We start from the raw sequence: 24,938 nt of genomic DNA, 5'->3' as shown, positions 1-24,938 counted from the left end.
CAGTGCACCCACAGCCCCCAGATCCTGCATAAAATCACATAACAGTGCCCCCACACAGCCCTCACCCTGCAGAACCGTGCCCTCAGTGTGGCTTACCTCCTGTTGATTGTATACGCTGCACTCTGAAGCCCAGGAAACCAGCAGAGGGAAGATAGGGTCTCCTACATCAGACATGGGAATGGGTCCCATGGGAATGGTGTCATCAATGGTCCTTTACATCTACCTCTGCCAACTACATTCTAACCTCTACTGACATTACAGGGCTGAGCAGGCCACCGGCCCCCCTGATGTGGCGGGCTGCACAGGAGCCATTATGGCTGTAGCTGCACCCCTGACCCGCAGCACCGCTCATAGGCTCCCGGCGGCCTCCTGCAGCTCCCGTCACGACTGGCTCAGGAATGCCGGCTCAGCCAGTCAGTGGCACAGCACTGCGGGGGCACAGGGACGTGTAAGTATAGATTCTTTATTATGCCAACCCTGGATTTTTCTTTTTGGCCAGAGTTCTCTTTTAAGTGCACTATAATAACCATAAAGTGAATGTATGTCCTATGCTTAAAATATACATCCAGCAGATACGGACAGGAATGCACATATAGAAACCCATGTATGTGCAATGCTAGAATCCATTACATGGCTACAGAAGCTGATGCATGTGTACAAGATACCAGTAACATGCTAATGAGCCATATCAGGGTACTGTGTACTACAATATGGACAGTTTTAGATTTATTTTGAGCTACTTAGGCTTCTGTGCTCTCTCCTGTAAACCTGCTTTTCAGTAGTTTACCCTTATTCTCTGCTGCCATCTAGTGGTGCGATCTAGTGGTACATGTAGGATAACTATCAGTACATTATTCTATTAGCAAACCTTCTTCTAATCCTAGAGCCATAACATATTAACTTTTATACAAAGAGTAATGGAGAGGGAGGAATCTTAGGCCTTGTCATCATTTTTATGTATTCAGATGCTAGAAACCAGTGGATACATTAGAATTTAGGAATCATATGCATACAACCAGAAAAAAATATTTATAGAAACAATTATATTATAAAAACATTATATTTTTTATGTTTAGGCCTGACACTTAGGGATACATGCATGATGGGGAACGCCAAGTGGCAGTGCCGGGAGCCAAGCTTTCTTGGAAACCACCAGAGATGACTTTTCAACTCTTCTAAGGTCATTAGAATTGAATTCAGGGGAACTGGGGGAGAAGTTTTTTGTTACAATAATTTGCTGACACTGTCTTTGAAAATTCAGGGCAGTTGTCCTACCTCACTCCTGGCTCCTCTTCCTCTCCTGGTACTGCTGTCACTGGGTCCTAATGACAGCAGTATCATTTCTGTGCACAACATCCTGGTGCCGGATGGCTGTAGAAATAACTACTGACTATCTGGCCTCCAAGGGGTTATGTAGCATAGTGGTTACCTACTAAAACCCCTCCTCTCTGGTCCAAACACAGTGGACTTCTCCCAGTGATAGGGGGAGGGGAGCAGTAGGTATCTTAGTGTCAGGCGCCCCCCCAAAAATTGAATGATGTAGCACAAAAGATCCAGACTCTCCACTTACAATATCTGATGGATTTTCACTAACATTTTGGTTCTTGAAGAAATAAGCTGGCACCAGGGCTGCCTGGCTGTGGCTTACCAATTCCTTCCCCATAAACAACACTCAAAGTTTTACGTGTACGTGGAGGACAGGAGAGAAAACGGTCATCTGACAGTTACTGAGGGGGTATCGCCACTAGAGATGAGTGAACCTGGAGCATGCTCGAGTCCTTCCGAACCTGATTGTTCGGCATTTGATTAGCGGTGGCTGCTGAAGTTGGATAAAGCCCTAAGGCTATGTGGAAATCATGGATATAGTCATTGGCTGTATCCATGTTTTCCAGACAACCTTAGAGCTTTATCCAAGTTCAGCAGCCCCAGCTAATCAAATACCGAACGTTCGGGTTCGGTTGGACTCGAGCATGCTCCAGGTTCGCTCATCTCTGATCGCCACCTTTAATCTCATTCATGCAGGATGCACCTTGCATTTATTTTTATCCAATAGCTAGATAAGGAAACAATAGATTTTTGCATTCCTGTGTTTACTCACAACTCAACAAATAATGGAATATCACCCTCCTTATCCACAAGGGAAGATCTGGGGAGGTCCTGTGTGTGGCAAGATACACGTGTTTTTTTATGATAACGATCAGCGTTTAGACGGAACGATATATCTTTGGAAAAATTGTTATTGCAATTGTTTTAAGATCGCTTAAGCCTATCTCACACATAGGGTGAATCGGTGAAAGACTGTCTACACTAAGCGATCTGCGAATTTTCCGTAAACGACCAACGATGATTTGAGAACATGTTGGAAGATCACGATGAATGATATATCATCCGTCGCTTGATCGTTCGCCGTTTACACAAGCCGATTATCGCTCAAATGCCATCGTTATCGCGCAAATTTGAACGATAATCGTTCCGTGTAAACGCACCATTAGAAAAACATATATGGATCATTGCACAAGTTCCCCTTGTACTGGGTCTCTCAATATATCCTGGTAGTCATCTACCATGTAGCAATAAAGTCGTCTGCCCAGATATCTCCTTTAAAGGAAACCTGTCAGCACCCAGATGCGACCCGAGGTGCTGACTGTGCATTAAGTGGTAGGTTACTAGTTAGCAGATTCGCTGATGCCCGATTGAAATCACAGCATAGGAGCTTTGTAATGCCAATGGATCTAAGGGAAAAACACATTAACATTATAATGTTAGCTTACCTTCGCCTTAGGTGTCAGTGGAGGAGATGCTGCACAATATCATGTCTTCTACTGTAATCAAGAGTCAAAGAGGAGTCGTGGTTGCTCATTGGCACAGACATATCACCTCTCCGTCCTCCTCCCTCTTCTCCATGAGTATTCAGGGGTGACCACCTCCACTCGTGCTATCTCCCATGTTTGCAGATGCGCCGCTACGCCACACGCACTGCCACAGTTTGTGCATGCGCCAGTGAGATCATGGCCCGTGAGCATGCTGTCTTTGCCGTTTGGTCAGGTGACATCCACTACAGAAGTGGCGCACATGCTCCGAGTGTGCCAACCGAGGCCATCAGCTTCAGTCCCTTAGCACGTGTGCGCTGCTGCTCCGGTGTATGGTGTCTGCGTGAATGGCACATGCATTGACTGTGATGACACGCGTGGCTCCTCAACTGTAGCGGCGCATGCGCAAACATAGGGCATAACGAGAGTGGAGGCCGGCCACCGCTGAATATTCATGGAAGAGAGAGGGAGGAGGATGGAGTGGTGAGATGTGCCAGAGTGCGGCATGAGCGCTTCACCGCGACTCCTCTTTGACTCTAAATTACAGTAGAAGAAATTATATTGTGCAGCCTTAGGGCCCTTTTACACGGAAAGATTCTCTGACAGATTATCTGCCAAAGATTTGAAGCCAAAGCCAGGAATGGACTATAAACAGAGAGCAGGTAATAAAGGAAAGCCTGAGATTTCTCCTCTTTTCAAATCCATTCCTGGTTTTGGCTTCAAATCTTTGGCAGATAATCTGTCAGATAATCTTTCAGTGTAAAAGGGCCCTAAGGGTCCATTTACACAGAAAGATTATCTGCCAAAAATTTGAAGCCAAAGCCAGAAATGGATTTGAAAAGAGGAGAAATCTCAGGCTTTCCTTTATGACCAGATCTCTGTTTATAGTCTAATTCTGGCTTTGGCTTCAAATCTTTGGCAGATAATCTGTCAGATAATTGTTCTGTGTAAATGGACCCTTACCTCCACTGACACCTAAGGCAAAGGTAACCTGCTACCTAGTGAGCTGCCACTTAATGTACACTGTCAGCACCTTGGGACACAAAATGTCTTCAGCTTTTGCAGCTTCTTCTAGATATGAATTTTGGTGAGTGCCGCTTCAACATTTTTTCTTTTCTGTCTCTAAGGGTCGTATTACACGGGCCGATAGGGGCCCGATAATACCTGTAAACGAGCAGCGATCTGCTAGATCGTCGCTCGTTTACTGGACCTATTACACAGCCCGATAATCGTTAAACACGGGCTGCAGGGACATCGTTACCGATGTCCTTGCAGCCCTTGCTTAACTATATACATTACCTATCCACGTTCCAGGGCTGCTGCTGCGGTCTTCTTCTCCACGGGTCCCAAACGCTCTAACTTCAGAGTGGCCACTGTGCCAATCACAGACAGGGACCGCCGCGGCCTGTGATTGGCCGGACGGCCTGTCAGCTGACAGGCCACTCTGAAGTTAGAGCGCACAGGACCCGGGGAGAAGAAGACTGCAGCAGCAGCAGCCCTGGAACGTGGATAGGTAATGTATATCGTCAGTCCCCGACCGCGCACCGCTATTACACGTAGCGGTGCACAGTTGGCGCCCAACGAAAATAGGTCCAAACCTATATCAACGATCAGCCGATGATCGTTGTCATCGGCTGATCGTTGTATTTATTACATGAAGCGATAATCACCCGAATCGGGCCGATTCGGCAGATTATCGTTCCGTGTAATAGTACCCTAAGGCTTGTGCGATCTTCTTAATTAGGCTACAGGAGACCTGTCATATATGTGGAACCCTGCTAAAGACATGAATTTCAGTTCAGAAGCGCAAGAGTTCTTTAGGTGGTTCACTTTACATTTGACATAGGCATTGTTGGATGTGAAAACCCTTCACATGAACTGCCTTTCTAATCAGCCCTTAGTTGATGATTACAAATAGACTGGAAGTTGATACAAGGTCGGACTTTTCAAATTCATTCACAAGTTAGATATGAGGTTTTTAGAGGTGTGAGAAATTCAAGAGAGGGGCTCTTCAGTTTATAGACTGCTCAAACTGTGGATACCACAAGTGAACACACAGTAGACCGAGACATGGGATGTGGTGCTTTTTCATGATAAAAATGCATTTTTCGGCTAATAAACCCAATTACAAAGTTTCTTAAAATAATCTGGACTAAATTAAAAAAAAAATTAAATGACAGTGACAGTTCCGAAGTAGAAGAACTGAAAAGCGGCACTCACTATCACTGGCCGGCTGCGTTCACACTACGTATATTTCAGTCAGTATATTTCAGTCAGTATTGCAACCAAAACCAGGAGTGGATTAAAAACACAGAAAGGATCTGTTCACACAATGTTGAAATTGAGTGGATGGCCGCCATATAACAGTAAATAACTGCCATTATTTTAATATAACAGCCGTTGTTCTCAAATAACAGCAAATATTTGCCATTAAATGGCGGCCATCCACTCAATTTCAACATTGTGTGAACAGAGCCTTTCTGTGTTTTTAATCCACTCCTGGTTTTGGTTGCAATACTGACTGAAATATACTGACTGAAATATACATATACTGACTGAAATATACGTAGTGTGAACGCAGCCTCAATCTGTATACAGGCAGCTGAGTGGGTAGGCTACAGCTGTTTTGAGGGTTTTCCTGCTTCCTCTGGCCCACTTCTGTCTAATGTTTATGGCCATAAAGACCAGAATTGTGCAGTACGTTTTGCGACTACAATAAACAGCATCATATGTCAAGTCTTGATCTTCTGTGTAAACCCTTGTGGTATCCACTCTTCCAGGATTCTATAGGGGGAAGTGGCCTCCATCCACTGCTATATGTTTACTACCGTCCTTAACACGTAGGCACCCAGATACAAGAAGATACAGATATAGTATATACACTCTACATGCCTAAAATTAAGTACAACTCAATAAGGTGAACAATTCTAGGCATTGTTTTCCATTTCTCCTGGATATACTTACCCTATGGTGCACATTTCTATGTTTAGTTCTGTCTAAAGGAAATTTATACCTTCTTAGGGAAGGCTTAGACAGGAAAGCAGATACATACAGTTCTGACAACATTCTTGTAATCCAAGTCACTCGTATAGCAAAGCACATTTTCCCATAAGAAATCATTGGAAGGCAGACACAATTTGTTCCACAACCCCATGTCACCTGTAGGCCGGTATGTGTGTACATGTTTGTCAGGTGCTGCTGCCTCTATGGTGTCTGGGGAGGGAAGGTGATGTCACTAATGACATGTCTATATAGTCGGGGATCGCACCCGTTATGTGTGCCTCCTCCATGCACTGACTGGGCCTCCAATACAGAAAACTTCCGGCGATTCTCCCAGCCGATAGCCAACAAGCATAAGTGGATGCACAGCGTGAGTCGGACTTGTAGTATCAAGGTGCAACGCGATTCAGGCATCTACCCCCCACTTCATCATTCCTGATGAAGGAGGCGGTAGACCTCCAAAATGCATTGCACCTGAATAAAGAAGTACTTTGTGACTTGTACCACAGCCTGTCAGCATCCTCCTTCATATCGGGAATCCTGGAATCAGACGGCTCCCTCTGAACAGGGTTTTGGCGCCTCTGGGTAACCACCAACTTTCTGCTAAATTCACAATCCCTCTTGGCCTGTCACTTGTTGTATGTATTTAGTCAGCTATAAGACTACTTGGGCCGATGACTTCATCTCTTAATGTGTTCATTGGTCAAGTCTCATATGGTACGTCTGCAGGGCGACATTCTCCGTAGTGGAAAGGACAACCTGGGCCCTGAACAGGTATATGGCACATTCCTCAATAACCAGAAAAGACCTCAGAGGGCAACTTCAGCCAACATAAGTTATACGCAGGGAGGTGTCTTTCTGGTGTTACTTAGCTTGACCAGACAACAGATGCATCCATTTTAGGTTGGGGCACCCATGTGGGTGATCAGTGGGTCCAACACCAGTGGTCCAGGGTAGAGGCTTTATTATAGCTTTCATCTTCCAGGTTAGAGGCTATATTATAGCTTTCATCTTCCAGGTTAGAGGCTATATTATAGCTTTCATCTTCTCCAGGGCCGGAAAGTTCTCTGCCAGTTGCAACAAGCAGGGAGATACCAGATCACGAGAGTGCTAAATTGGTGGCATCTTCTGAAGTCTTGGTCAAAGAATAACCTTTTTACCATCACAGCAGTCCACATCATAGCTGTAGCAACTACCATAGCTCGTCTTCTGCCCAGAAAATCTTGCAGAAGGATGCATGTCTTCCAGGAGGCAAGATTATATGTGGGGGACCTACAATAACAAATAGTTGGCAAAGTTCTCCAACAGTATAACATGTAATTCAGTTTATGACATAAAATATAGCAGCATTTTTACAACTTTAGTATTCCATTGAGACAAGCATTGAATATATTCCAGTAAGGCTTAGGTTATGCGCACTGACGTACACACTTAAATCTCGCTATAGCTCCAGGGGCATAACTAGAAATGGCTGGGCCCAATAGCAAGCTTTTGATTGCCCCCCCAGCTGATTGCAAACCCATCAAGTGTAGTCATAAGCTTTAACATATAACTGCAAGTGCTCATCGGGATATATGCAGCACCCTGATAGCCTGCTCGGCCACCGGGTGCTGCAAATGATGCCGGCTCAGGGGGCCCAATGTGTTGCCACTGTGCCCCCTTATGTGGCGAGCCCCATAGCAGTCGATATGGCTGCTATGGTGGTAGTTACACCCCTGGCACTGAGGTACAAGGTGCGTTTCTTACCTCCATACTTGGCACTGTTTCCATGATATTGGGAGTTTAATCTCTATGCTAATAAGCCGTCTTGAGGCACTGGGGGCCTGATTAGCCCCAGCCTGCCCGCTCCTCCTATTGAATATCAGCAGAGTGGCCCCTTGCTGATCTGTGCACTGGGGGGCAGTAGTCTCACCCCCAGTGCACCAAAACGTCTTACTGTATTAGCTTAGGAATTAGACTCCAAATATCACAGAAAAGGCGTCCCATGCACTGTAAGGAGATATCAGCAGGTTACCCCTTTAAAGGGTTATTCCCATCTTAACTAACATAGATGAACTTGTTAGACTCATCAAGTTAAATAAACCTTTTTAGAGCAGGTGGTTGATAACCTAGGCAATGAGGGAAAGAGCAAAATATCAGGCAAATCTGCTGAATGAATTTAAAGAAATATTTATCTTGAGGAGTCCTACAAGTATAACTCTGTTAGTTGAGAAGAGGATACCCCTTTAGGGTGCCTTCACACCTACCGACTCGCAGCGTTAATAACGCTGCGAGTCGGCTAGGTCCTGGCAGATCACTGTTAGTACATACACGCAGCGGTCTGAACGACCGCTGCGTGTATGTAAATCTGCCGGCCGCTTAACCCCTTCTGATGCCGGCCGCCTCCCGCTCAGCTCTGTATACATTACCTCCTCGCTCCACGGGGTCCCGGCGTCCTGCTCTCCCGCCCGGCCAATCCGTGGCTGCCGCAGGGCAACTAACTGATTGGCCGGGCGCGAGAGCAGTACGCCGGGACCCCGTGGAGCGAGGAGGTATGTATCGAGAGCGGAGCGGGAGGCGGCCGGCATCAGAAGGGGTTAAGCGGCCGGCAGATTTACATACACGCAGCGGTCGTTCACACCTCTGCGTGTATGTACTGACAGTGATCAGCCAGGACCTAGCCGGCATTGCAGCGTTATTAACGCTGCGAGTCGGTAGGTGTGAAGGCACCCTTAATGTCCGCTACACATATGGTGTGAAGCCAGTCTAAATGATACTATCTGGGATACCAGCACACTAGAAAAGCCAGAAATCATTACTGTAAGACAACATGTTGCCAGCAGAGGGGTCCGTACAAGTATATGACTTGTATCTCCGATCACTTAAACAGCGAATGACTGACTGCACTTAGGTGATCAGTAGAAATGTGTACAATCATCCATATATCCATGTTTTCCAGGACTCCCTAGGGCTGCATACAACTTCTTCAGCCACCGGTAATCAAATGCTGAACAAACGGACTGGAGCATGCTAGAGCTACACTCATCTCGACTGATCATGGTATAAAGCAGGGGTGGGGAACCTCCGGCCCGCATCCGGCCCCTGAGACCTCCCGATGCGGCCCGCGGCTCCCCTGTGATGCGCGCCGCTCTGGAGGAGGAAGGAGCCGGCATACACAGCATTCTCCGGTGTCTGTGACAGATGGCGGATACAGGAGGATGCTGTCTATGCCGGCTCCTTCCCCAGCAGAGCAGCGCGTGTCTTCAGTCTCCTGCGGGCCGCGCGCGATGACGTCATTTCATCGCGCGCCGCCTGCAGAAAAAGACCGGCACAGAGGACCTGGGACAGAAGAGGACGTGGGAGAGAAGAGGACCTGGACAGCGTGGGAGCGGAGGTAAGGTGAGTGGGATGTTTATTTTTTTTTATTTGGGGGTTAAATAGGCTACCAGGGACAAGACTGATGGGGGTTAACTAGTCCACCAGGGACATGACTGATGGGGGGGATAACTAGTCCACCAGGGACATGACTGATGGGGGTTAACTAGGCTACCAGGGACATGACTGATGGGGGTTGACTAGGCTACCAGGGACATGCCTGATGGGGGTTAACTAGGCCACCAGGGACATGCCTGATGGGGGTTAACTAGGCTACCAGGGACATGCCTGATGGGGGTTAACTAGGCTACCAGGGACATGACTGATGGAGGTTAACTAGGCTACCAGGGACATGCCTGATGGAGGTTAACTAGGCTACCAGGGACATGACTGGGGGGTTAACTAGACCAGTGATTTTCAACCAGTGTGCCGTGGCACACTAGTGTGCCGCGACACATGGTCGGGTGTGCCGCGGGGTAAGTTCCCCCAAACTATGGTGCCCCTGTGAAACAGGAGAAAACAATGGGGGAGAGAAACCTGGGGATGGGGGAGAAGCAGGGGGGAGAGAAGTTTGGTGGAGAGAAGCACAGGAGAGAAGCACGGGGGAGAGAAGCACAGAAGAGAAGCAGGGGGGAGAAGTATGGTGGAGAGAAGCACGGGGGAGAGAAGCACAGGAGAGAAGCACGGGGGAGAAGTATGGTGGAGAGAAGCACAGGAGAGAAGCACAGGGGGGGGGAGAAGAAAACAGGCCCAGGTTTCACACTGAGTTAGTATAAATACATTTAGAATCTATATTATTAACTATATGTATAATATGTACTGTTTTAGTGTCATTTTGGTTGGTGGTGTGCCCCGGGATTTTTTAAGTATAAAAAGTGTGCCACGGCTCAAAAAAGGTTGAAAATCACTGAACTAGACTACAAGGGGCATCACTGGGGGTTAACTACAATAGCAGGGCATCACTGGGGGTTAACTACAATAGCAGGGGCACTAGGGGAACAATACTTTGCCTTGCCCTGGGTGCTGCAAACCCACACTACTAATTGCCGCGCACGGTATGTGGCCCTCGAATGATTTTATTAATGCCCGACTGGCCCTCGACATGGAAAAGGCTCCGCACCCCTGGTATATAGTTTCATCTGGCAATGGTTAAAAGATTCCAACCGAAGAGATCACATCTTTGTCTGGCAGCAGTTTTCTATCAGCCATCGCAAATAACACTCTGCAATTTCTGAACATTTATTGGCCAAAAGGATCAAATTGCCAATTTTAGCCAACATTTCTCAAATGTGTATGAGCAGCTTTAAGTGTAAGCGAACCGTATCCTGAGTTTATTAGTCAGGGTCATCTGCACACATAGTCCTTCTATACAAAGTCACTGATAAACATATTAAGAAGACCCAATAAACAATAAAAGGTACATCTTCCTTAAAGGGGACTTTTCATCCCATTCATACTGCCTGAACCAGAAGTCAATGCTTGGGGGGAGGTATTCCCCAACAGCTTTTCTCCATTGCCACCAGCCTTGATTGGTAAATCTCTCTATACTTAAAGTGACACTGTCACACTCTTTTTGCATTTTGACTTCTCTACACAGGTGTAATTTCGCAGTTTTCATACCTTATTTTATATCTTATGTCATGGTGCTGTTCCAGTAAAAAGTGATCTTTTATCATGTGCGGATTGTGCTACCTGGGCGGGGCTTCTTAGCCCCGCTAACATCGCCACTAAAGCCACGCCCACTCAGTGACATCATCGCCACATAGCCCCCGCCCCTCAACGGCCATTGGGAGGGCCAGCCTAAAGGTCTAGGCCTATGCGCAAATTATGTCATGCTAAGGTGGAGATGTGGGCATCAGGTAGCACAATCGGCAGATGATAAAAGATCGCATTTTACTGGAACAAGCACCATGATGTATGATATAAAATAAAGTATGAAAACTGAAAAATTTACCCTTTACACCTTTGGAGAGAAGTCATAATGCAAATAGGGGGGACAGCGTCACTTTAAACAGGAAGAGACCTATCAAAACTGGTGGGATGTGGAAAAGCTGCACGGGGAGAGCCTTGATGATGATGAAAATTGAGAAGTATCCATACAGATACCAATTGCAATCCTTATTTTGCAGAATATATATTTTTTCTTTAGCATGAACTTTGAATATCAACAAATAGATAAAATACTCACCTAAAAGTAATAAAGAGGCACTGTCACGAAATTGTGTGTGTGTTTTTTCGTCTAAATCAACATTATATGTATGGCCAAACTGTGGTCCATGCTCCCCCTATGCCAATATTAGGTCTTTTCTCTGTTCAAAAAAAAAAAAAAAAAAAGAGAACAAAGGCAGGAGATCATGCAACGAGAGACACCTGCTCATCATGTATTGTCAACTGAGGGCAATTATATAATCAGCTATGCAGCTTACCAGGAGACAATGGGGGAGATTTATCAAAGGGTGTAAAATTTAGACTGGTGCAAACTACCCACAGCAACCAATCACAGCTCAGCTTTAGGCAGTGCTGAAAGGAAAGCTGAGCTGTGATTGGTTCCTGTGGGCAGTTTGCACCAGTCTAAATTTTACACCCTTTGATAAATCTCCCCCACTGTTTTTTTATTTTGCAACAATTCAGTCAAAATAATGTCACTGTGTGGTTACAGAGATTTTGGTGCTGTGTAAGAGGAGAGCTTACTGTACAATGCAAGCACCCCAAGGATTCTCTTCTACTGAATGTGGAAGCGCAGCAGCTGTACACATGCACAGTGAAGCCATGTCTGTGAGTGCACAAAGGACAGGGACTTCCTGTGTTTGGTCTCTTTTTTGAACAGGGAAGAGACCAAATATCGGCACAGTGGGAGCAGTGACAGAAAGGGCGACACCTAGTGGTCATATGTATAATGTTGATGTAATCATAGAAAACTAAAGAGGGTAAAATAAAGGAGAGTATATAGCAGAACTGCTTGCGATCACTCCTTTCTTTAATTTTTTTGTGTGACAATGCCTCTTTAAATTTCTAATTATTTTTTTTTTAATTCACAAAAAACACGTAAGACAAAAGAAGAGATTTTATTATTTTTTTTAAATAATGGTCAAGGATTTAATTCATCTTGTTTCAATATCATTACAGAAAATGTTATGGTACAGAGTTCTTTAATATTTTCTTTGCTTCTTTTTCCACATGAATGCTGGTACACTGTAATCTGTACAAGATCAGTTTTTGATTTTTTTTTTTCTGTACATTTTTTTTTTAAATGTATTGGTTAAAAAGGCTGTCAGCACTTAAGGAAGCAATTTTTTTTTTTTTTTTTGTTCAAAGAAAAGGTATTCAGTTTACTGCCCAATAGTACTGAGCGGAGTGATTGCCAGGACGTCTCTCCTCCTTGTTAAGAAGATGGGAGTCTTGATCCAGACGCAACCACTTTGCTTTTGGCACTGTGCACATCAACACGTTATACAAGATAAAGAACAAGCAGAGCTCTCTTGTGAAGCGGTTATGAAGCATACTGAGAAGGGAAACAGCAGTGTCATCTAAGCTAGTATAAAGTAAGCAGACAGCCTTGATTAAGAGCTTAAGTATTTGTACTTTAAGGATGAGAGAAACACAACTTCTGCAGGCATCTACTGCTGTCTACTAAAAGCTACTGCTATTAGACCTAGCATTTTAACACACAAAGCAATTGCAATGAAGGAAAAGTTGCCTTGATATAATCAGAATAAGGTTTTATAAGAGTTTTTTTTTTTGTTGTTTTTATTTTTGTCTTTTTTTAGAATTTTTTTTGGAAAAAAAAAAAGATTTTTTTTTTCAGTTTTTCTCCTCAAAGTCAGTTTTTTGAAATTTTTTTGTTTTTTTTTTTAGTTCAAGATGTTGACTACACTGATCAACTTTATCCAAATCATAAAAACTAGCTGTGCCGTTGCATATTACAGGATACAGTCAATGATATGTGGACATGCATCAATGCTTCTCTCTTGCGTTTGTCATCATAGCCTTCCGATGACCATGACGTCCACCACCTCTCCCTTGTGAAGTTCCACATACTGCTCTGTCTTTGGAGGTAGCATCAACAGTCCATTGGCACTGCGCATACTCATCAGGCGACTGCTCATCTGATTACCTGGGCACAATGGAAAAGGCATGGACGTGAGAACAGAGACCACACAACATGATGAGAGCTGGGGTCTGTGCTAACTAATGTTCTCTAACTGTTGCAAAATTACAACTTTCTTTATGGCTTGAGTGGGAGGGCTGGTCAGCGCTTCTATTACTACTGTGTACAGAACACTATGGTTGCTTCCTGGACTCTGCTGAGGGCGGTAGCACCCCTAAATATCTGATGCCCCAACAATGTAGATGAATTGTGCTGCCGGATTTCCATTTCATTCCCTGGGTCCCTTTTATAAACCCAATTAGATTTATAATTATTGTGGTAATTTGTTGAATTGACTTCAATGTGAGGTTTAGCCCCATGAGTTCAGTCTATAACAGCTTCCATTACAGAACTACATATAATCCATCTCATTTCCATTGTCAACACTGGTTAGTTGCAACAGAATGTAATCCAGACACAAGTGTGAACAGGGCCTAACAAAATGGTGACATTTTTATTGTATTTATGATATATTTAGATATTGGGTTGTAGCTCAAAGCCACCTGGTTATAGGGTGGAGAAAAATATTTTTTACAGATGTCAACTGGTGTCTCAAAGTTATACAAATTTGTAAATTACTTCTATTTAAAAATCTCAAGTCTTCCCGTATTAGCTGCTGTATGTCCTGCAGGAAGTGGTGTATTCTTTTCCAGTCTGACACAGTGCTCTCTGCTGCCACCTCTGTCCGTGTCAGGAACTGTTCAGAGCAGCAGACTTTTTCTATGGGGATTTGCTCCTGCTCTGGACAGTTCCTGACATGTACAGAGGTGGCAGCAGAGAGCACCACTTCTTGTAGGGCATACAGCAGCTGAAAAGTACTGAAATACTGGAGATTTTTAAATAGACTTTACAGTAGCTTTACCAGTAGATTTAGTTTTCATTTTTTTTTCCTCTGGAGTACCCCTTTAATATAAACCATTTATATAGTCCAACCTATATATAGTTATCATCAATATTTGCGCCACAGGATATTCAGATACATACAGTTAAAGGGGTATTCCCATCTCAACTAACATAGTTAAACTTATAGAAGTTATCATGTTAAATCTTTTTTGCCTCCTTACCCTGATATTAGGGTAAGGCTGGGTTCACATTGCGTTTTTGCAATCCTTTTTTTCAGCAGTTTTTTTTTTTTTTTTTGTTGCAAAAAACGTCTGAAAAACACGGATTGAAACGGATCCGTTTTTTGTTTTTACGGACACAAAAGTAGTGTTGACACTACTTTTGTGTCCGTTAAAAAAACGGATCCGTTTTATTTAGAATGGAAGTCAATGGAAAAAGGGATCAAAACGGATGCACACAAATGCATCCTTTTTTTTTTGCAAAAAACAGATGATAAAAAACGGATTGCAAAAACGCAGTGTGAACCTAGCCTAAGTTGAGATTGGAATCCACCTTTAATTTTAAGTCACCAGAAACTATTTCTCATTAGAGATTATTCCTGACAAATATACGTAGCTCTCAGTTTCTTAATTGTTTCTGCAGTTTTTTAATGTCTAGCTCCCAGCCATTCTACTCACAGATGGTAAAGTGTCCTCCCCATATCATCAGTATCTGCTACCTCCAGCAGTTATATTATCATAAATACAGCAGTTATATTATCATAAATACAGCAGTTATATACAATGAATTCTGACCTGTACTTTGTGCCCAAGGCAGTGGCTCTTGGTGATGCCATGTTAGTATGCAGCGATGGTACTCTGGGCGAGGATCCAACTTTACATCACAAGATAACTGCAATAGAGAAAAACCATCACCTAAATATTCACCATGTGTCCTATAGTGTCTCAAAAGTCTGTCCACCTTCTGAACACCATCTACTAGAACAGGGGTAGGGAAGCTTGGCTCTCCAGCTGTTGCAAAACTACAACTCCCATCATGCCTGGACAGCCAAAGCTTTAGCTTTGGCTGTCCAGGCATGATGGGAGTTGTAGTTTGACAACAGCTGGAGAGCCAAGCTTCCCTACCCTATACTAGAATGAAAGCGACTGCAATGAGCGTCTGTCGCTTTTAAAAAAAAACAGGGCTAACAGGGCGTATTAAATACATGTCATTTCTGATTAAAAGGGGCAATGGCATTAAGCAGTGGCGGGATGGTGGATACAATTTTTGCTGTTCATACAGTACAACACAGTGGTCGGTGTAGATACCCTGGCTTTGATGATTGTAGGTCGTGGATCCAGGATTCCCTGCATCTTTCTTAGTGCTGGTACAACAAAAAGATTACAGGTAACTACTGCGGATACAGGGTTGCCTAGAAGAAACGGAGAGTGAATACCGTTAATCAGGATTCGGCAGAAAGTAGAAGGGATAAAACGTGTAACACTTAGTGGAATAAGATCCATAATCGATCACTGACATAATAAATAGATCTATACTCTAACCTAGTAAATGCATGGCCTGGTCAGATCCATAAGGCCTCTCTCAAGCTGACGCTTTGAGGACCAGTGTGAGACAAGCAAAACCATTGCATTCCCTTGCATAGGTTAAAGGGGTATTCCATTAAAACAGAACTTTTGACATGTTGCTGCCCATGGTGAGAATAACAATTCCTTCCATACTTGTTTTTATCTATTCAATCTCCTTCCCCCAGTTTTGAGCTGCTGCTTTCTGCTGAAAACACAAAAATCTGTGTGTGAGCTTTTCTCCCTGCCTCCCCCCTCCCTTCTGAGACAGCTGATGTAAACAAGTCCCTGGCAGGCTGTATCTGCAACATTGTATCTTCTTTGTCATGCTGGGAGAATTAATCACAATGAGTTCATAAGCAACTTGACCTCAGATTAACCCTCCCAGCATTACAAAGAAGCTACAATGTTGCAGATACAGCCAGTCTGGGACTTGTTTACATCATCTGTTTCAGAAGGGAGGGGGGAGGAGGGGGAGATTAAGACAAAAGCTCACACACAGATTTTTATGTTTTCAGCATAAAGCAGCAGCTCAGAACTGGGGGAAGGAGACTGACTAGCTAATAACAAGTATGGAAGGAATTGTTAGTCTCACCATGAGCAGCAACATATCAAAAGTTATGTTTGAGTGGAATACCCCTTTAATATAAAACAGTCAAATACAGGATACATTTGCAAAGTACTGTTTATTCATCAGAACGTGGGTCGCGCACAGTACCAAACGGGAATGGTATCCTCTATGGATACCCGAACTTCTGTCGGCAAATGGATTGCATGCTGCTCCGGGTCCAACGTATTTTGTGACAGGTACGCTTTTAGAGAATGATTTTTGACATATAAAAGTTTTAGAGTTGACTAAAAACATAACATACTCATCTTCCCTGATCCCCCACAGCTGCAAGTCTGATCACAATCCCTCCTTCTCATAGCTGCTCCCCTTTTCCTGTGAAGCCTTATTCTTGATGTAAATGCCTGCTGAGACAGTCACTGGCCACAGCTGTAGTCCCAGCTCAGTATGGGCATTTCTTGCAGGAACAAAACTCCACAGGAAGTGGGGAGCAGCTATAAGTAACAGGGACTCTTTTACATCAGTCGTGCCCTGTCTGTTCTATGGAGAGGGGAGGGGGAGGAGGAAGGAGGTAGATTAGTTGCCATCAGAGAGCAGAGAACAAAGGATTACACAGTGGGACCTGTGTGAAAGCTGTTATTTAGAGGTCAGAGAGGTCAGTGCTGACTTCAGAGGAGATAGCCTGGTTATGTAGCTGTAAATTAACTCTTTGTTGTCCTGTTTTGGTGCCTCTTCTCCCTCCACCCCTCCCCTCTCTATAGACAATCATGAAGAAAGGGGGAACAGCTTCAGACTGCTTTTTGATGATAAAAATGCATTTTTCCGCTAATAAACCCAATTACAAAGTATCAAAGTATTTAGAGGTCAGAGAGGTCAGTGCTGACTTCAGAGGAGATAGCCTGGTCATGTAGCTGTAAATTAACTCTTTGTTGTCGTGTTTTGGTTCCTCTTCTCCCTCCACCCCTCCCCTCTCTATAGACAAACATGAAGAAAGGGGAACAGCTTCAGACTGCTTTTTGATGATAAAAATGCATTTTTCCGCTAATAAACCCAATTACAAAGTATCTTAAAATCGCCTGTACTATTGATTTCTGCAAAAAAAATAAAAAAAAATAAAAAATTAAACAACAGTGACACTTTAAAAAAAAAAACTTTGCGCCTCGGTTCAGAGTGGATTTTTCATTCTGACAAATATTCCCAATCCTGGGTGAGGGAGGATTTTTCCCCTGGGCACATCAAACATTCCGTCTTGAAAGAAAACTTCAGAAACACTTTCATGGTCTAAAAATTGCATGCATGATACTAGACGTCTCGCTCCTGTCGATGCAATGAATCCTTCATTTATGCAGAGTGAAGAGAAGGCGGCGGCACTATTATAATATCCTGCCAGGTCCTGACATCATTCATTGCTCTATTTGAGAAGATCAGAGAGTGGATGTGCCAAAATATCTTCTAGCTGCAAAGTGCTTACCTGGGAGTGCAAATATGATTTTCCTAACACCATCAATGTCCAAGGTGGCAAAGGTGGTAGGCAGGCTGGAAAACAAGAGTCATTTAGTTAGTGCCCAGGATCGGTAAGTTCACAGAATGCTGTAAGGAGGAGGATGGGGTGACAAAGAGAGCATCCTGGCAAAAGCTAATATGGCCGGCAATGATAATAAGTATTTGATCACGTACCAAACAGCAAAGAAGCTCCTCCTACTCTGCACTCAATCAATCAATCACACTATAAACTCTCCACTATGGCAAAAATGAAAGAGCTGTCTGAGGGCAAAAGGGACTAAATTGTAGACCTGCACAAAGCTGGAATGGGCTTCAGGAATATAGGCAAGCAGCTTGCTGAGAATGCAACAGGTGTTGGCGCAATTATTAAAAAATGGAAGAAACACAAGATGACTGTCAATCTTATTTTGTTTGGGGCTCCATACCAGATCTTACCTCCTGGGGTAAGGATGACTCTGAAAAAGCTTAGAAATCACCCCAGAACTACATGGAAGGACCTGGTCAATAACCTTAATAGAGTTGAGACCACAGTCTCAAAGATTACCGTTAGTAACACATTACACGGTCATGGATTAAAATCCTGCAGGGCGCACAATGTCCCCCTGCTCACGCAGCTTATGTCCAGGAACGTTTGAAGTTCACCAATGACCATCTGGATGACCATGAGACATGGCAGAAAGTCATGTGGTCAGAGGAGACCAAAACAGAAATTTTTGGTATCAACTCCAATCGCTGTTTTTGGAGGAAGAAGAAGGATGAGTACAAGAACTCTAAGAACAACAGTCCCAACCATGAAGCATGGTGGTCGAAACATCATACTTTGGGGGTGTTTTTTTTTTTTTTTTTTTTGCAAAGGGGACAGGATAACTGCACTGTATTGAGGGGAGGATGGAGGGGGCCATGTATTGTGAGATTTTGGCTAACAACCCTTATGGTGCGTTTACACAGAGAGATTTATCTGGCAGATTTTGGAAGCCAAAGCCAGGAATGGATTTGGAGAGAGAAGAAATCTCAGTTCCCTGTTTATAGTCTGTTCCTGGCTTTGGCTTCAAAAATCTGTCAGATAAATCTCTCTGTGTAAACGCACCATTAGTAAGAGCATTGAAAAATCATTCAAAAATCATAAAATGTGATTTACAGAATTTTTTTTTAAATAGATTCTGTCTTTTAGAGTTGAAGTTTACCTACAATACAAAATTACACACCTCTAAATTACTTGTGGGGGAGGGGGGGACTTGCAAAAATGACATTAAATAATATAATAATTTAACATGTATGACGTTCCCTCATGTCCTTACCCTGGCTTCATAAATACTCGACCAAAGTGGATTTGTGCATGGAGATCAATATCCAGCACCTGCTTAAGGTAATCCTGTTGAACAAAATGAAAACATTATTAACCATTTTCCAACCTTTAACACCTGCAAACATAAAGGTAACTTTACAGGATAAACCGTTGTGTGTGAAAGGAGACGCACTATTTCTGGCAATTACATAATGTGCGTATGATGTTCTTCACCAGTTTTACCCTCTCTAGTCTCAATCTCTTGATTTAGTTGTCCGTTAGCTAGTGGGTGGAGACTAGCCACTATTACGTCCCCCATACACTGCACACACATAGAAAAGGAGACCCAGCTCCACCATATCTCTATAGTGTACAGTCAGCATCACAGAGGACATTATAAATTAGTACTGAGCAGTGTAAGCTGGGTCAGATGATACACTTCCTACAAACTGCTGCAGTATCAATATGAGTCTCTATTTGCCATGCTCTCATTCTATAGCTGTATCTACTTCTCCCGCCATAGAATTTATAGGTAGAAACTTGATTACTAAATAAGAACATAGTCCATCTTGTCTGTCATGATGGACTTCTAGCTGTATTTCATGGTGAATGGCAGAAAATTGACTCAAAGGACATTACAGAGCAGTCCTAGACAGTGTAAGCTGTAAATCATGGTATGATATATAACACTCACTAAAAGCTGTATCTGTCCCTATGTCTCTTTGCTTCTGTCTCTCTCCCTACTTCTACCAACCAATGCAGCTGTAACCTGACACCTCAGTGAACTGATCCAGCTGGAGGCAGACTTCAGCACTGATTGCTTAGTGTTGGATGAAAGGGTGAGGGTGGAGGGAATGAAAGAAAATACTAAGATTCGGTGACCAATCTATGTCAAATCTAATATAGGATGAGGATGTGATAAGTCTCGGGGTCTTACTTTCTCTCCCATGGATACACCTCCTGACGTGATTATAACATCAGCACGGCTGATACCTTCATTTAAGGCATTTAATAAGTCGTCTGGGCTGCAGGTAAAGAAATCATGAGATGTCAGTAATCTGCCATAGTCTATACGACGAATAAATCAAAAAAGCGTAAGCACAACGTCGAACTGGATGCCACTAGTTTACTAGCTAACAGCAAAATAACATATAATTTGGCTAAGGTTAAGAACAACAGTTTTGAAAAGATGAAGCAAAAATGCATGGTTATTATAAGTCTGGGGTGACATACAGGGACGTACAGTACGGATGTCTTGAAGGGAGTGTCATGAAGGATATTTAAAGGTGTTCACCAAAAATGTTTTTCTTTGAAATCAACTGGTGCCAGAGATTTGTAATTTACTTCTATTAAAAAAATCTCAAGTCTTCCAGTACTTATCAACTGCTGTATATCCTGTAGGAAGTTCTATTTCTAGTCTGAAGAGCAGGAGAGGTTTTCTACTGCTCTGGACAGTTCCTGACACGGACAGAGGTGGCAGCAGAGAGCACTGTGTCAGGCTGGAAAGAATATACTACTTCCTGCAGGACATACTACAGCTAATAAGTATGGGAAGACTTAAGTAAATTACAAATTTTTTGGTGAACTTTTCTTTTAATATTCTATGTTTGCAACCGGACAACATTTTCCAGTCCCATGAAAACGAATCCTCTTTACAATGGTGAGAGATCCATGATCTTAGCGGTTCACTACCCAATGACAAACTTTACTACATCCTGATCCTATTTACAGACGATATTCAGCGCCACTGTACTGGCAGCTAAGAGCTTACAGTCTGTTATTATGTAATACACTTACTTGTCTCCCACTATACCCAAGTTGATGGTAGGGTAGCCGTGTTCCTGAATTGTTGCTAGAAGAGTAGAGCGATTGCTGTCACGAATTTTCCCTGGCATAAGATCGTCTTCAGGATTTAAGAGCTGCAGGAAAAACATGGGTTATGCCAACATAAAGGGTAACTTGGCACATCCAGTATGTGGCCTCTGTGTAACAGTGCTGCTGCCAGGCTTGTGTGCTTTAATTACAGATAAAAAGAAACTCAAAGATGATAAAGAAAAGAGAGACGATTAGAACTATAGTTCTATAATCCTTATATGCTGAATTATAAACTGGTAACACTTGTATGCCCATGTCTTCATGATGTCTATCAGGATTATATTGTCTATCTTTGAACGCATCACTAGAGGGCGCTATGTTATAGAAGCCATTCTGCTTCCTGTCTGGGCCTACTTCACACCACATGGAGTATGGTTGCTCATTGTGGTTTCGTGCCTTTGTGAGGCTCGGCTGACACCTTGAATTGCTGATACTGTCTCTTTGGCTCTCCGCTCAAAGAATTGACATGTCAATTCCTTGAGCGGAGGGGCGTGAGCCCTCCCATAGACGCACTGTTTGACACTGAGGCAGACAGGATTCTGCGACAGAGCGCTCCACCGCAGAATTCCGTCGATTTTGCTCAGTGTGAACTAGGGCTGGGCAATATGGCCTAAAAATAAAATCTCAATTTTTAAATTTTTTCCCCTCGATTCTCAATTTAAATCTAGATTAAAAAAAAAAAAAAAAATTATGATGGGTGTAGTAGTAGAGGCATAGTGCATGAGGGGTGGAGTAATAGCAGAGGTATAGTAGATGAAGGGTGGAGTAGCAGTGAGAGTAGTAGTATCAGGAGTGGGAGTAGTAGTAGCAATAGTAGTGGGAGTAGTAGTAGTATCAGTATTGGAAGTAGCAGTAGCAATAGTAGTGGGAGTAGTAGTACCAGGAGAGGTGGTGCTGGCAGTAACAATAGTAAAGGGAGTAGTAGTATCTGGACAGGGGGTAGTAGTAGCCATAGTAGTGGGAGCAGTATTGAGAATAGTAGGGGGAAAAATTAATTGATTCACAAATTCTAGGTGAATTAATCGAATTAATTCAATAAATCGCCCAGCCCTAGTGTGAACATACCCTAAGTGTTCTCATGATGAAATTCAAGGAGTGATAAGTAAAGTAGTAATTGCTATAACAGGACATAGATAAGTCAATATATCATATATACATCTTCTCATACCCACCTCATTTCCTGTTGACATGACTGCAACTACTGGGAACTTGTGGACCTCCACTTCAGTGACTCCAACAGTTGCCAGCAGGCCAATCTCTGAGGGGCCCATGTGTGTGCCCTTGGCCAGTACGCACTCCCCTCTTTTGATGTCATGGCCAATAGGTCTAGAAAAAGAAATGTTTGCAAATCCAGTAACCGATTTACTGATACATTTCCAGGAGTAATAACAGAGGAACCGCAAGATGCAAAGCTCTGAGATAAGATTCAGAATTGTTCCTGAAATGCATAGCCATCTCACCTGATATCTTGGCCTGGGCGGGCCTGTACCAATATACGCACCTCCAGTTCTTCTGTTCCCTGCAAAAATAAAGGCGATTATAAGACCATCTATAGAAACTGGGGAACGCGGCTATGAGGTAATGTAACATAATGTGAAAAGTTTGGAATGTTTATTTAGCAGGATGCAATTATTGGGGGGGGGGGGATTTATGAACCTAGTACAACTGGTTTATATCAACATTTTTTAAAATCTGGCAGCCGGGAATTTGATAACAAGTACAAACTTACCTCCCCCCGTGCCAGTGGTGAGTGGTGCACCGGCGACCAGACCCCTGCCGGAAGGCATTTTCCCTCGAGTCATGACATCATCACAAAGGCCTGTCCCAGCTGATGGATTGGGCACTCAGCCAATCAGTGACTGGAGCCGTGTCCTGCCACTCCATCAGCCAGGTTGTGACGTCTGCAGCGCCAGAGATCCCGGAGCACAGCAGGGGTCCCGAGGCTGGTCCTGCCACTCACCGCGGGCATGATGGAGGTAAGTTCATACATGTTATCAAATTTCCCTCCTGCTGGATTTTAAAAATGGCCGGACTCCTCCTTTAAATAAAGTCAGGAGTTTCTGTGCAAGTACTGTACCTGGTTTGATTGAAAAGTTGCTTCAGTATAACCTGTATATAATGTAAGCAACTTAAGTCTAGGCTTATGAGTCAAGTGGGAGGTCTCAATGATAATCCAACCTCCATGAAAAAAGGACCGCCCACTGGACTCCTAAAACCAGAGTGAGCAGAGGTTTAAATTAATAATATACAAGTTAGAGTAAAGCTTTCCCCATGATTCTATACATCAGTCTGCCCAGCATCTCCTGTCCTACCAGTGCTTCATACCCTTTCAACTTTTCCTGATTTTTTCACGTCAGACTCACAAAGTTTAATGTAGTATGGCCTGTCAATCATCCCTGCTGAGTACCCTGACAGGCAGAGAGTCGTGACTAGTCACAGGCGGCTCCCTGCCCAGATGACTAGTTGCCACCCCTCTCCCTGGATCGCGCGCCAGAATAAAACTCCCTTTTCCCTACTGTAAAGCTACCTGCGCAGACATGGCTGGTATGCTCTGCGAGCTGCACAGTAGATCTATACTGTGCTGCTAAGAACCATATCGGCACAGTCGTGCTGACTGGTTCCTATTAAGGTTTATCAAGCAAGTCACTTGCAAAGTTAATAATATCCACAGTGATATACTACATACGGACATTGTGGATGGGCCACAGTGAGCAGCCAGCTATGACTACAATGTTGTAAAACAACAAAACGGAGGCATTACACAGGCATTACAATGGGATTAGATCAGAGACTGGAGATGGCACTTATCACAGAAGTGGGGGAAGTAGATGATCATACGGTAGTGTTGTTACTTACATCATCAGATTCTCTGATCAGCTCAGTGTCTTCCACTTGGACCACTGCATCTGCACCGCAAGGAATTGGAGCGCCAGTTGTCACCCTCATCACTTGCCCTGGCATCACTGTCTGAGTTGGCTGAAAGATAAAGCCACAGCATGCTCTGATTTCCGCGAAGATCTGGTTTTAAAATCCTCTATACGTGAACTTTATAATATAGCAGATTTATGGTGCAGAGTACACAGCGTAAATCTGCTCAATATGAGCTTACCCTTAGGGTGTGTTTACATGCGGAGTTGGACTACCCTATTAAAGTTGGTTGGGAAAATCTGCAACAAATCTGCAGTGTATCAACAATTTGTGAACTTATCCTTAAAGAGGTTTTCCGGGCAAAATCAACTTTTCCCCTATCCAAAGGATAGGGAAAAAATAAGAGATCGCAGGGGGTCCGACCTCCGAACCCCCCGCTGATCTCCATATCGGCCGCCAGCTTCTGTGTTATGAATAGAGCCGCGGGTATGGTACACAGCTTTATTCGTTCCTACCGAGGTGGCGGAGAGAGCAGGGTAAGCCGGAAGAGTGCTTTACTCTGCTTTATCTGGTGGTTCCATAGGAATGAATAGAGCCGCCGGAAAGAGCCGAGTAAGCCGGAAGAGTGCTTACTCGGCTCTCTTTAACGGTTATATAGGAATGAATAGATCTGCAGGTCATGTGTCAGATCCACAGCTCTATTTAGAAACACAGAAGCCAGAGGCCAGATACAGAGATTGCTGAGGGGTTAGGAGGTCAGACCCCCTGCAATCTCTTACAAGTTATTTTTCTTGGAATACCCTTTTAAAGTCCTCATACATGGGACAATATTCTGTCAAATCAGGCCATTACTGCCAGTAATCAGGACTTTAATGTGAAATTCTTACAAACAAGTCACTAATAATTAAAAATAATGGCACCACAGAAGACAACCATACCTAGCAACCAAAATTCCCTTTCAGATCCAGCCCGATCTTTGTTACAAATTTCCTTGGAAGATGCATCTCAATGTTTATGGGAGTACCCCTTTAAAACCCAATACATTCTTACGTTACTCTGTTCTCATTAAATTGCATTCTTCATGGCATTCTGTAACACCAGGTTGGCTTACGACAAAGCAGCA

At 43.7% G+C, this 24,938-nt stretch overlaps 1 protein-coding gene across 14 annotated transcripts in view; it reads right to left on the bottom strand.

The window, feature by feature from the left end:
• Window positions 1-12,210: 12,210 nt before the first annotated feature.
• GPHN (gephyrin) overlaps window positions 12,211-24,938 on the bottom strand; it is a 237,088-nt gene continuing 224,360 nt past the window's right edge. For all 14 annotated transcript variants that reach the window (XM_069950663.1, XM_069950657.1, XM_069950656.1 and 11 more), the window contains 10 exons: window positions 23,804-23,923; window positions 22,408-22,466; window positions 22,120-22,273; window positions 20,870-20,991; window positions 20,010-20,097; window positions 19,086-19,159; window positions 17,756-17,820; window positions 15,462-15,565; window positions 14,949-15,045; window positions 12,211-13,278 (listed from right to left, as the gene is read on the bottom strand). In XM_069950663.1, the coding sequence (XP_069806764.1) occupies window positions 13,145-13,278; window positions 14,949-15,045; window positions 15,462-15,565; window positions 17,756-17,820; window positions 19,086-19,159; window positions 20,010-20,097; window positions 20,870-20,991; window positions 22,120-22,273; window positions 22,408-22,466; window positions 23,804-23,923 (1,017 nt within the window). In that variant the 3' untranslated portion in view covers window positions 12,211-13,144. The remainder of the gene's footprint in view (window positions 13,279-14,948; window positions 15,046-15,461; window positions 15,566-17,755; window positions 17,821-19,085; window positions 19,160-20,009; window positions 20,098-20,869; window positions 20,992-22,119; window positions 22,274-22,407; window positions 22,467-23,803; window positions 23,924-24,938) is intronic.

Source organism: Dendropsophus ebraccatus, chromosome 13 (assembly GCF_027789765.1).
Source record: "Dendropsophus ebraccatus isolate aDenEbr1 chromosome 13, aDenEbr1.pat, whole genome shotgun sequence".
Classification (NCBI taxonomy): Eukaryota; Metazoa; Chordata; class Amphibia; order Anura; family Hylidae; genus Dendropsophus; species Dendropsophus ebraccatus.
Note: the sequence above shows the minus strand (reverse complement) of the source record. Positions and strands in the feature narration are given on the sequence as shown.